The following is a 13,486-nucleotide window of genomic DNA, read 5'->3' on the forward strand; positions in this document are numbered from 1 at the left end:
ATCTGGATTGCTTTTTTCCTCCTCTTGCATTATCCATTCATTTATTCATTCAACAAACTCTGGAGTGGAAATACAGTGGTGAACAACACACTGACCTCCTCTTTCACAGAGTTTAGATTCTCTCTTATAATCAGTCTCCTGTGCTATATTCTCCTTTACAAACGTGGACAACCAGACCGGTTGCTTGGGAAGACACCTTCGTGGTCAGCTAGTGAAACCTGTTTTACAGATTTTTTTTTTCCTTTTTTTTTTTATTTTTATTTTTTAGAGCTGCACCTGTGGCATATGGAAGTTCCCAGGCTAGGGGTGGAATCGGAGCTGCAGCTGCTGGCCTGCGCCAAAGCCACAGCCATGCCAGATCCAAGCCTCATCTGTGACCTACACCATAGTTCATGGCAACACCAGGTCCCTAACCCACTGAGAGAGGGCAGGGATAGAACCCACATCCTCTCGGATGCTAGTCCAGTTGTTAACCCACTGAGCCACAACGGGCACTCCTGTTTTACAGATTTAAACTGTCACAGAGAAAGATGTGTGGCTTGTTCCACCAACTAGTAAGTAACCATGGGGTGGGTCCTGGAACCCAGGCCCTTTCCCTCCTCCTGTGTGTTCTTTGGTAGAAGTCCATCTGTCTCAGCCAGGGGACAGAAGCAGAGGGAGGTCCTGAGAAGTGACAAGGATGCTGGGTGGAGGGGACAAAACACTGTCTCCTTCCTGTCCCTGGCCTGTGAGCCTAGACACAGGCAGGGCTTTCTTTTCTTGAAAAGAATCCCAGCCTCAACTGGCCTTAGCAGCAGGTTAGGGCAAAGACAGAGACAGGGTCGCGCTCAGCGCTGGCAGCGCTGGTGGTGGTGGGAGGGAAGGGCAGGCCAGGGCACTCGCCTATTGTGGGTCTGGATTGGATGCTTCCACTCATTCATTTCCTTTTAATTAACCCGCATTCCTTGAGGAGAAATATTTATGTTGGCTCCCATAGAGGCAATCTGCAGACTGGAAAGAAGGGGGAAGAGAAAGCCTGCCTTAGCAAAACAATATCTCTAAAGAGCTCAGGAAGGGAAAATAAGAGAACAAAATGCCATTAAAATAGCCTTCTACCCCCGCCGGAGTCAATGAAAACTTCATTTCACATGCTAATCCCCCACTCCGCCCCCTTCTCTTCTCACAACACCTTTCCCGAAAGTGTTTGGGAAAAGTCTTCGCAGTCAGTACACAGCTCCCCGCAGCTCAGACTTCTCCTTGTGTTAGTTCAGGGCCCCAAGTGGGGCTCTCGCTCCAGCAGCGGCTTTTTTCTCCCCCCCTTTAATTTAAACAAAGACTTCGGAGTTCATCAACCTCCCACTGAAATTCACAGCTGCTGAACAAACTAATCCCCTCTCCCGGCCTTTCTTCCCTTCAATGGGCTCTTGGCTTCAAAGACACTTTGGGAAAGGACTTTGCTGGGGCTCACACTGCTTCATCAATAGAAGTTAGTGCAAGTATTATCTGAAGAGCAAGTGGCTTTACAAACAAATACTGCCTAACAATCCCTTCCTCCCAAACACACACCATCTAGCCCGCAGACATGATGGGATCTACAACAGGATTAGAGATAGTACCCCAGGCTTCACACCCAGCCCCTTTGTGCAGCTGAGCTCAGCCCTGAAGTGGTATGGGGAAAACCCTGGAGCTGAACATCAGGCACGGATGGAGACAGACAGATAGACAGACAGACAGACAGACACACACACACACACACACACATACACACACCCCAGGCTGACCATATATGTTGCAAGGAGAGAGCCTAATTCAGTGCCACCTCCTTTCTTCAATCTCCTGACTTCCCATCTGTCCCCAAGCCTCTCTCTTGCCTTATCAGGGCACAGGGAACAAGAACAAAGGAGCCTGGGAAGACAGGTAAGGGCAAAATAGGACCCAGAGGACATAATAATTGGGAGATAACTGAGGAAACCAAATTAAAGCAGCTTTATTGCACATTAAGTACATCAGTGCTTCAAACGCAGAGTCCAACCAAGAAAGTGCAGCCAGAGAAGGCAGCCCTGAGATGAGTGGGGGGTGGGGGAGAAGGGTCTCCAAGCCTTGAGAAGCAGTGCCAGAAGAGTCATTAATATGGCTCTTATTCCAGAACTGGGATTCTAACACAGAATGAATGGTCTAGGCCTTGGGCCAGGGCTCAGGCTAAGTCAGGGGCCATTCCCCACAGGCAGTGTGGTCCTTCTGCTCCTATTCCATAGCCTAAGACAGCTCTCGGCGAAAGGCAGTGCACCCCTTCCACCTTCCATCTCACTTAGCCCACCCTTCACAATGCTGGCAGATGAGAAGCCCCTTCCCCAAAGGGACTAAGATCCTTTTCTCGGTTCTGCTCAGCACCCATCCCTCACATCTATGATTTGTTCAAAGGATGAACAGTCAACTCTACCCCAGCCTCCAGGACTCAGAGAAATACGGACCTGGAAATGTAAGGTCAGGCTCATGGTCCATAGAAGGGGTAAAACAAAAGACCCACATGGTGGGTACTGCAGAGGTAGACTTGGAAGCAACGATCCTGCTTACCCCCTCAGAAGCCGTTTAGAATATCCCTGGGGAGAATTCAGAAGCCGTTTAGAATATCCCTGGGGAGAATACATCCTGTGCCGAGCTTTGTCGAAGTACAGTTTGAGGGAAAGTGAAGAAGAACAGGCTGAGAGAGCCCGGGGCAGCTCCCAGAGGGCCAGGTATTAAGGGGTGGAGAACAGGCATTCTGCTGGTTTGGAGCCAAGCCTACAGCATCATACACCCGCAGCAAGGGAAAAACAAACGGAATCTATTCTCCTCCCCTGAAGGCAGGAGTTAAGGAACAGTCGAAGTGGCCTCCTGGCAGGAGGAGCTGCTAGTTCAGACGTGCAGCTTAAGAGCAATGGTGAGGATAGACTTGAGGGCAGGCATGAAGCTGGAGACCTCGCTGAAGCTGCTGTAGCCCACCACCTGGGCATGCACGGCGAGGCCCTGCTCAAAGCTTCCTGTGTCCGCACATCGGGCAACCTCGTGGAGCCCAGTCAGGACAGGAGGCGAGAGCTGTGGGGGGATTGGCCCAGAGGTTAATCAGCCCAGCCCAGCCCCTGCCTCGGAGGCCCAGGAGGGAGAAGAGAGGACAAGTTCTGGAGCCCAGGCCGGGCAAGGTGTCCATATTCTGTGGGGACTCAGGGCCACTGAGGCCTGTGGAAGGGATACTGGATGCCCTTTGGCCATGGGCGAGGGTGGAAGGGCGGAAGGTGGAGGAGCACCACTGAGCACACTTACTGTCCTCTCACGGAGCTTCTCATACAGACATTCTAGGCGTTGGGCTGCCTCATCCAGCTTCCGTTTTGTCTTCTGCAAGGAGGGAAATGGATTCCGATTCCAGCCCCTAACACTACACAGGGCTCTAAAGAAGCACGGTACCTTAGAGCTAGAATGGCTTAATGTTCCTTCTTTCACTTCACAGGGGAAGAAATGGAGACCCAAAGAGGGTACGTGACTCGCTCAGGCAGAAACAGCCAGGAAGGAGCGGCAGGCTTCCTTACCCCTGGTCTCACCCTTCTTCCAGTACTCCCTGCTGCCTCTCCAAGAGCTAAGTCTCAGTGCCGCTGGCCCTGCTACCAAGGGGCTAAGCTCCAGACCAGACAGGTCCTTCCTGATTCTGCATGGACACCAAATAGGTATAAGATACAGGCAGCATGTCCAGGGACAGTAAGAAGAGTCACACAAGGAACTGGTCTATAACTAAGTGGTCCTGGGTCCAGCTGGGGTATGAGTGGGGGCGTCATGGGAAAGGTTTAGACTCACTAAGTCAGTGGCAGAAAGGGAGCAGCGTTGCAGAAGTGCCTCGAAGCTGATCTTCAAGGACTCATGTTCGGGGGGCAGCTCCTTCATGTCCATCTTCTCAGGTGGCTGCTGAAGCCGCTGAGGAGGGAGCAGGGAGTAGGAGAGATTGAGCAAGCTGTCCTTCCCATGGCTCATCTCAGGACGAGTCCTCAATGACTCAGTGTCACACTGCTCCCACTCAGGCAGGGCAGAGCTGGGGAGGGGGCACCCACCGTTCTCTGCAGTAGGGACACCTGGTACCTGCCCCTCACCCCCCATCTCCTTCGGCCCAGAGTCTGCCTGCACCTTGAGGAATGAAACCATCTACCATGCGCCCTGCTTTTCTACACCCAAGAAAAGTAGGAGGGGAACATCGCTCCTGTCACCTGCAGGCCGAGTTCTCCTGGGGCTCCAGAGGGAGCCTGACTCACACTGGGGACAGCTGGCTGTGAGGAAAGGAGCCCTCGTGGCTCAGGGGTGAGGCACATAACTGGAGCAGTAATTGGTGCTGGGGGCATAAATGTCTCTGGCAACTAGAGAGAGAGAAAAGAAAGGCACATGAGTTTAAGCTGCAAGACTCCTTCGGCCCTGCTTTGAGGGAGCAGTAGAAATTATGGGTGAACAAGGGGACAGAACAGTGAGTGGGGGACCTGGAAGTGGGAAGATGGGGACTGCCTGTAAGAAGGAAAGAGGAGGGGGCTGGGAGGAGAAGAGTGGGTGGGGAAATAGAGAGGACAGAGTGTATGCCTGAGAATGGGAAGGACTGGGCTGCTTTCTGTAAGCATCTAGCGTGTGAGCCGTCGCGGAATGTACGAGGGGTTAGGTGGGGAGAGATGCACTGACCTTTTTCCTCTGAAGGCTTCCCCTGGGCACTGGAGCATTTTTCAAGGAATCTTGAGGCCCTGGAGAGTAAAATATAGAGGTATTTAGGGGCATGATCAGGAACACCGAGATTTCTGGTCTGAAGGGCAGCAACCTTATGTTAGTTGGAGTGTGCCACAGGTCTCTCTGTGGACCAGCACACTCTCAGTTGACACTCTCCAATCCCAGCTCATGGGCTTGAGGAAAGAGACTCTCAAGGTGGTAGTGGGGGAGGGAGGAGAGAGAGGCCATGACGCGGAAGGGGAAGGCCATGGGGGAAGACTGACCTGGCTGAGGGGTCAAGAGGTCGGTGGCTGGTGGGGCGCTAGCACATGGAGCGCCTGGGCCTCCTGAGGGGTGTGCTGCAGGGAGGCTGACAGGAGGGGCTGGCGGCTGGGAGTTCATGGGACCGAGGCCTGGTGTTCTCACAGGAAGCAGAGGGACCAGTCGAGGAGTCTCAGGCAGGGAGGCAGAGCCAGGTGGCATGATGTCTGCGGGTGCCATGGGAGGAGGGGGACCAGGAAGAGGCCATGTTCCAGGGAATCTCACAGGGTTAGGAGCTTGCACCCGTGGCCTTCCTAACAGCCGTGGCTGAGAGGAAGCTGAAATGGGACAGTAACAGGCCATTTGTCACCAAATTTCAATGTGGAAGAGACTCAGAGCACCTCAGGGAGGAGTAAGGTAGTGATATAAAAAAATCCGTAACAATAAATGATTAACACATGTGAATGGAGATCTACCAATTACCACGTCATTTTACTATATTCCTTATTTGACTCTCAAAACAATCCTGTGGGGTTGAAATGACTATAGAACGACTACTATTTTCAAAAGATACGAAGTGACTAGGTATCCTGTCCACAGGTACAAAGCCAGTAACTGATAATACTGAGAATTCAGGCTTCAAATCCAAGCTCCTCTCACTAAGTAGACATACTATCCCCCCAATACATGCTGGCCATGCCAACTGTTTTCCTCTGACCTCTGCCTAGACTGAACTCCACTCAGTCACTCACCGGGCCTTACCCCAGGGCCCAGGGGCAAAGGCTGGGATTCCTGGAAACCAGGTGGCCTATAGTCACTTGTATTCTTCATTCGGGAGCCCTGATAAGGGACAGGATGGGAAGATGTCGAGGGCATCACTAGTGATGACTGAGGTGTGGAAATCCTTGGCCTTACAGATGGAGTCGGAACCTGTAAAGAAAAAAATGAGTCAACATTTGGAAAGGAAAAGAAAGGTAAGTAACTGAAAACAGAAAAACAACAGACAAAATGAAACAAAAAGCTAATTTTAAAAAATTAACAGAATTGATAAATCTTTATAAAGACTGACACAGATGTAGAGAGAAGATACAAGTCATTAAGATCAAGGATGAAGCAGGAAACATTACAATAGACCCTATAGCCACTGCAAAGATAATAAAGGAATACTATAAATAACATTACATCATAAATTTGACAATGTAGAAAAAAAATGGACCAATTCTTCAAGGACCACAAATTACCAACTCAGCCAAAATAAAATTGAAAACCTGAATAGTTCAATAACTATATTTTTTGTGTGTGTTTGTTTCTTTACAGCTGCACCTGTGGCATGTGAAAGTTCCCAGGCTAGGAGTCGAATTGGAGCTACAGCTGCTGGCCTACACCACAGCCACAGCAACACTGAATTTAAGCTGCATTTGTGACCTCTGCTGCCGCAGCTTGTGACAATAATGGATCCTTAACCCACTGAGAGAGGCCAGGGATCAAACCTATATTCTCATGGACACTATGTTTGGTTCTTAACCTGCTGAGCCACAACAGGAACTTCTGTTCTATAACTATTAAAGAGATTAAATTTGTAATTAAAAAGATCCCCACAAAAAAAATCTCTAGGCTTAGATAGTTTCACTGGAGAATTTTACCAAACATTCAAAGTTTGGCAAAATTAACACAAAGTTTACATAATCTCTTCCAGAATATAAAGGAAGGAACATTCCCTAACTCACTTTAAGGTCAGTACTCCTGATACCAATACCACACAAAAAAAAAAAAAAAAAAAAAAAAATACAGACCAATTTTCTCATGAACTTAAACACAAAGATCCTCAGCAAAATTTCAGCAAATCAAATCCAACAATGTATATAAAAATAATATACCACAATAAGGTGGGATTTATTCCAGGTCATGCAATATATACCATGATATATTTAAAAATCAATCAACATAATCCATAGGTTAAAGAAAAAAATCATTTGATCATACAAAATGATGCAGAAAAAAACACTTGTCAAAATTCAACACTGATTCATGATTCAGAACGGAATAGAGGGGAAATTTTCCTTAGCCTCATAAAGAACATCTACAAAAAAAATGCAGAGCTACCATCATACTGAGTGGTGAAAGACTGAATGTTTTTCCTCTAAGACGGGAAACAAGGTCATAGTATTCACACTCACTATTCTTATTTTAGGCCTATAACAAGGCAAGAGAAATTAAAAATATACAATTTGGAGAAAAAAGAAATAAAACTGTCTCTATTTGCAGACAACATGACTATCTACATAGACAATCTCAAGGGGAGTTCCCATCGTGGCACGGTGGAAACAAATCTGACTAGTCACCATGAGGTTGTGGTTTCGATCCCTGGCCTCGATCAGTGGGTTAAGGATTCGGTGCTTCCGTGAGCTGTGGTGTAGGTCACAGACATGGCTGGAGTCTAGTGTTGCTGTGGCTGTGACATAAGCCAGCAGCTACAGCTCCAACTGCACCCCTAGCCTGAGAACCTCCATGTGCTGCAGGTGCGGCCCAAAAAAGCAAAAAACAAAAAACAAAAGCAAAAAACAAAAACCCAAGGAATCCATTAAACACTCCTGGAACTAATGAGTTCAGGAATCTCATTTCTGAGCACTGGAAAGTCACAGGATACAGGATTAACACATAAAAACCAATTATTTTCTTGTGTACTAACAACAAGTGGAAACCAAAATTTAAAATGCATTACCATTTAATTTCAAATTGTTGAAGACAAATTAAAAACTTACGTATTTGTTTAAATTGAACAAAACATGTCAGGAGTGGTATCATGAAAATTATAAAGTGCTGGAGTTCCCTTCATGGCTCAGCAGTAATGAACCCAACTATCATCCATGAGGACGCAGGTTTGATCCCTGGCCTCACTCAGTGGGTTAAGGATCCAGCATTGCTGTGATTCAACTCCTAGCCTGGGAACTTCCATGTACCACACTTGTGGCCCTAAAAAGCAGAGAGGAAAAAAAAAAGGAAGAAAATAAAATTATAAAGTGCTGATGGAGACAGTACTAGAGAGATTTACCATGTTCATGGATAGAAAGACTCAACATAGTAAAGACATCAATTCTCCCTACACGAAGCTATAGTTTTAATACAATTCCTGTCAATTTTAGCAAGTTTCTTTTTAGATATAAATAAACTCATTCTAAAATCTATGTTAAAAGGACAAGGTCTTAGAATATCCAAAGCAATTTTGAAACAGAAAAATAAAGTAGGGGAAATTACTTTTTCCCACGTTAAGACTTTCTTATATAGAGGTGGTAATCAAGGCAGAGTGGTACTGGCACAGGAACAGACACACAGATAAATGGAACAGAATAGGGAACTGAGAAATAAGTCCATACAAATATGTCCAACTAATTTTTGACAAAGGAGCAAAATCAATTCAATTGAAGAAGGGCAGCCTTTTCAATAAATGATTCTAGATATCCATTGGCAAAAAAATGAACCTTGACTCAAACTTCACATCTTATATAAAAATTAACTCAAAGTGGAACATGGACTTAAAGGTAAAACTATGAAACTATAAAATGTCTAGAAAGAACATAATAGGAAATTTGGGGGACCCTGGACTAGACTAAGCTTTCTTAGACTTTACATGAAAAGCATGATCCATAGGAGGAAAACTTGGAGCTTATAAAAAATTTTTTTTTTTTGGTCTTTTGCCATTTCTTGGGCTGCTCCCGCAGCATATGGAGGTTCCCAGGCTAGGGGTTGAATCAGAGCTGTAGCTGCCAGCCTACGCCACAGATACAGCAACATGGGATCTGAGCTGCATCTGTGACCTAAACACAGCTCACGGCAATGCCGGATCCTTAACCCACTGAGCAAGGCCAGGGATCGAACCCGCAACCTCCTGGTTCCTATTCGGATTTGTTAACCACTGAGCCACGACAGGAACTCCAAGGAGCTTATAAAATTAAAAATGTTTGCTCTGTGAAGGACTCTGTTAAAGAGATGAAAAAACAAATTCTTACACAGTTACACACATAGATACACAAATAAGTCTGTGTAAAACCAGTGAAATCTGCATCTAGATTATATACTAATGTCATTTTCTTGGTCTTCATATTGTACTGTTGTGTGGGACACTGGCATGGGATGGGGTGGGCTTGGGATGCAGAAGACTTCCCAGTACATTTCATTGTATCTTTCTGTGAATCTATAATTGTTTCAAAATAGAAAAGAGAGAGTGAGAGGGAGGGATGGAGGGATTGAGAGTGAGCAAGTAAGGACAGAGAAGGAAGAGGGTGGACTGGGAAGGCAAGGGAGGGAAGAAAATTAGGGTGGGAATTACAGGTGGGTCAGGATGAATCAGACCTCTGCCAGATAGATACCTCTATCTACAATCTCCTTAGATTTTGTTTCCCTTTAGTAGGCTCCTGGTCTCATGAGTTAACAGCATCCTATCATTCTGGGCACTGTGGTCAGTCCCCGCCGCTAGTAGGTAGAATGGACAGAAACTGGTGTCAAATCCCCACACTCCACTAAACCATCACCAGTTTCCGTACATTCTACCTACTAAGTATCTCAAATCCAACCTCAGTTCCAGCTTTAGATCATCTCATGCCCTAATCATCTCTTGCTATAGCCTCCTAACTGCCTCTAGCCTGCCCTTTCTAGACACATAGCTAGCCTTTCCTATGCATAAGACCAATAGCTCCTGCCTTCAGGGTCAAGTCTAAACTCTTGAACACAGAAGGCCAGGTCTCCCCTGATCTAACTACTACCTGTTACCCCAGCTTCATCTAACTCACTCTACTACCATAAAGAGCTGTTTTGTAGCCCCATTAAAATATTAGTCGTTCCTCAAATGGGCTCTAACTTTTCCTTCAGTGACTTGTACATGCCATTCCCTCTGCCTGAAATACCCTTCCTTACCTCCTCCTTTGCCGAAATAACTTTTAATCTTCAAGATTCTGATCAACCTCATACTCATTCTGAAGCATTCTCTAAACTTCCCTCATCCCTTAGCAAGTTGCTTCCTTCTGTGTGATCTCATGGATCTTTTTCATACTCTAATCATGGCATTTACGAATTTTACTGTAGTTATTTTTTACATAACCATCTTTCTACTAGACTATAAGCTAATTAAGGGCAAGAATCATGGTTTGTGTGCCTTTCTGTTCTGGGTGCCTAGCATTTGTTCAATAAACAGTTAATCAAAAAATAACTGGGAGTTCTCGTCATGACTCAGTGGTTAACGAATCCGACTAGGAACCATGAGGTTTCGGGTTCGATCCCTGGCCTTGCTCAGTGAGTTAAGGATCCGGTGTTGTCGTGAGCTGTGGTGTAGGTCACAGACACGGCTTGGATCCCTCATCACTGTGGCTCTGGTGTAGGCCGACAGCTGCAGCTTTGATTAGACCCCTGGCCTGGGAACCTCCATATGCCACTGGGGCGGGCCTAGAAAAGACAAAACAAAAAGAAAAAGAAAAATAACTGAATCTATGCTTTATGAAGGCCAGAATTTTCATCTTTTTTTTCTCCTACTATATATATATATATTCCAAGTGCCTTGATCCATGCCTGACACTTGGTAGACACTTAATAGGTGTTTTTAAATGAATGAACAAGGTGTTTTTAAATGAATTCCAGTCTTACCTGGTGAGAAGACTGGAATCCCAGTCTGTGAGATGATGTCTCTTGAGAGGTGGGGATAGCTCCCACAACAACCCGGGGGAAGGGGAAAGGGGGAGACTGCTGGCCCAAGACACCAGAACCCTGGGCATGAAAAAGCCGATCTCTGAGCTGCTGAATTGGTGGCTATAAAAGTTATAATAACAAAGAACTGTTAAATAAAATGAAAACAAGCAAATATCTTCTCCTACAAGCCTGGCCCCCTCCAGCATTCAAACGTCAGCTGACCCTCTATAGTCTGGGTTTCCTTCAGGTTGCATAAATCTTTCACCTTTTCAGCTGACCCGCTACACTTCACCCGCCATACGCAACTCAAAGGTCTTCTAATCCCTGCCAAACCTTCCTCCTTGCTGTTTCTGCCTGGAATGTCTGACACCACCTGCTGATGAGCCACTTCTCTCTGAAGGTCCCCCTCAACAGTTTTAACCATTGGAAAGCCCTTTTTGACTTCTCCAGACAAAGCCAGCCCCTTGCTGTGGCGTCCCATAGTGCTTTGTATAAGCTACTGTTACGACATGATAAATCACTGACATCTGATTTTTTCAGCATGACCATAGTGCTTGGAACATGGAAGTGCCAGTGTGAGAGGAGTGAAATGGTTCACTCTTTCCACCGGGCCCCACTCACCTGAGCACAGTCACTGGGTAGGTAGCTCATGGCAGCGTTCAGGCTGCCCTGCGCTGCCAGGAGGTGGGCATACTGAGTGACCCTGGAGGTTGTGGCAGGGCCTGGGCTCACCCCATCAGGACCCCGCAGTAGCTCCAAGCTCTTGTTAAGGACCATCACCTTCTCCATCAGGTCCTACAGGGACGAGGATAAGGGCAGTCAGCCCTCTTCCAAGCACATCCTGTTCTCGAAACCTGGGTAGCTCATCCAAGGATGTCCCTGTTATGGGCATGAGGGCCCCTGGCCATAGCCAGGCACCGGCAGTGGGTGATGATACACGAGACATGACAATCAGAGAAGGGCCACTTGGCTTCACCTCCCAAGCTGTCTGGGTCTACACTCTGGTAATCTCTGCCTCTACTTTTTTGGATTCTTTACCCCTTATGCTAATGCATCACCAATTTCAATTTCTGTTGAACTCTTATTTCATGTGTGATTTTGTCTCCCCATGAGTCTGTGACCCCCCCACCTTCTCTGGATACCCGCAGAGTGTCTGGTACAATTTACAACCACAGGACTTTCCCTGGTAGCTAATAGAAGGCCCAAACTCACAATTTCTCAAATATAAACTTATCAAACCTGAAGTGGGAAAAAAAATTATGAGGGTTCATATCTAAGCAGCTGCTGCTCAGTCTCCCCTGACTGAGAAAGAGGGAAGGAGATGACAGCTGATCCACGGGAAAAGGTCCTAGACTTTGAGGGCCCTTCTCTCTTCCTTAATACCCTGATTCCAGCTAGGGTACCCTGAAGACTTGCCTCTCATGTCCCTGCACATCTCCACCATTAGCCTCTGCAAAAGCCTGGTGTGGAGGGACCAGGGCCCTGCAGAGAAGGGGTACCTGCAGAGCCATTGGGGATGAAGCCTGGTGGCATTTTGCCCAGCACTCCACCAACCGCTCCACACTCCCTGAGCACACGTAACAGAGTCTGGCTTCGGAGGTTAGTGCTCTGCTGCCCTCCTGCTCCATGCGAGTTCCCAGCATGTCTGCAGAGAGATGGAAACTTCTGAAATGGCACAGCTTCCCTGCACTTCTTCTCCTGTTTGAAAATAGGTAGGGGACCATGACCTATGGGACAAGCAGCCATAGCGGCTTTAAGACAACACTGAGGCTAATCCTGCTCTGCAGTGAAGGGCAAAGCTCTTGCACTGAGATGTGACAAGAAAAAGTTAAAAAAAAAAAAAACAAAAAAAACCAACCGACCCCTACTGAAAGTTGGGGCATGCACTCTAGTCCCTGACAACACGGCCTGGCTTCCCAGAGCTCAGCTGTTCCTCTGCCTCCTCACTCAGCATGTCCCTTGAATCCATGCTAGAGCCACACTGCTCCATCCTGGAGCCGAGGGCCACCTACCACAGAGCTCAGGGAATTTCTCTGGCCCTGAGTAGGTCAGTAGCAAGGCCAGAGCCTCTCTCCAGTTCTTCAGGCTACAGGCACACACCATATCTCTCCAACTCTTCTGGGTAACACAGGCTAGCAGCTGTAAATGGGCAGAGTGAAAGAGGCCATCAGCCATCTCCAGCACAGGCAGCAGGGGTCACACTTGGATCACACGCCGTGCTGACAAAAGCTCCTCATAAACAGCCTTCCTGTTTAGACCAATGATGAGGGGCTAGGGGTGAGGCAGTGGTGGGCAAAACAGGAGAGAGAGAAAGGCAGATCCCCTAAACATCAGTTCCACAGTGTAGGCATCTACATGGTAAGGTCCAAGTAATCCCCTGCCCTCCCCTCCTGCATGGTGAGCAGTTACCGGGGCGATTCTGGTTTTCTTTTTGGCCAAGTAACGCTCCTGTGTTTGCTTCAGCAGGTCTGCACCCCCAGCTTGGGCCAGGATGATGGCATCAGCAAAGCGCTCCTCCTTCAGACACAGCTCCACGGCAGGGCCCAGTTCTCCAAGCAGGAGAGCCTGGCTCAGGAGTCCATCTGCGTCTGCAGACAGAGGTATCCCCTCGGCATCAGCCCGCCTTCAGACCCCAGCTTCATGTCCCTGCAAGGGCCACAGCCTGCCTCCTATACTCTGTGTCCCTGTCTCCCATGCCCCAGACAAACCCCCAAGATTCATTCGTTCACAACGAAATGTAGTGGGGTGTCCTGGGGTGCCCAGGTCCAGTGGTAACTCTCTAAGGACAGGACCCAGGACAAGGGAGGGACTCGTGGCAGTATCAGAGGTACGATGTGCGCTTGCTCAACAAGAACAGGGTCAC

At 47.6% G+C, this 13,486-nt stretch overlaps 1 protein-coding gene across 50 annotated transcripts in view; it reads right to left on the reverse strand.

Annotated features, from left to right (window-relative positions):
* Positions 1 to 1,942: 1,942 nt before the first annotated feature.
* SEC31B (SEC31 homolog B, COPII coat complex component) overlaps positions 1,943 to 13,486 on the reverse strand; it is a 32,206-nt gene continuing 20,662 nt past the window's right edge. For 24 of the 50 annotated variants that reach the window (XM_084995137.1, XM_084995133.1, XM_084995135.1 and 21 more), the window contains 12 exons: positions 13,033 to 13,211; positions 12,636 to 12,762; positions 12,123 to 12,268; positions 11,245 to 11,418; positions 10,582 to 10,743; positions 5,700 to 5,877; positions 4,971 to 5,285; positions 4,666 to 4,724; positions 4,209 to 4,355; positions 3,805 to 3,921; positions 3,280 to 3,351; positions 1,943 to 3,054 (listed from right to left, as the gene is read on the reverse strand). In XM_084995137.1, coding sequence (XP_084851263.1) covers positions 2,875 to 3,054; positions 3,280 to 3,351; positions 3,805 to 3,921; positions 4,209 to 4,355; positions 4,666 to 4,724; positions 4,971 to 5,285; positions 5,700 to 5,877; positions 10,582 to 10,743; positions 11,245 to 11,418; positions 12,123 to 12,268; positions 12,636 to 12,762; positions 13,033 to 13,211 — 1,856 coding nt within the window. In that variant the 3' untranslated portion in view covers positions 1,943 to 2,874. The other 26 variants (XM_084995147.1, XM_084995143.1, XM_084995145.1 and 23 more) reach the window with 4 other exon arrangements.

The sequence above is a fragment of the Sus scrofa genome, chromosome 14 (assembly GCF_054392235.1).
Source record: "Sus scrofa isolate SSC_HxYL_T2T_F1_AM1 chromosome 14, Sscrofa_HxYL_maternal_Yorkshire_Landrace_v2.0, whole genome shotgun sequence".
NCBI lineage: Eukaryota > Metazoa > Chordata > Mammalia > Artiodactyla > Suidae > Sus > Sus scrofa.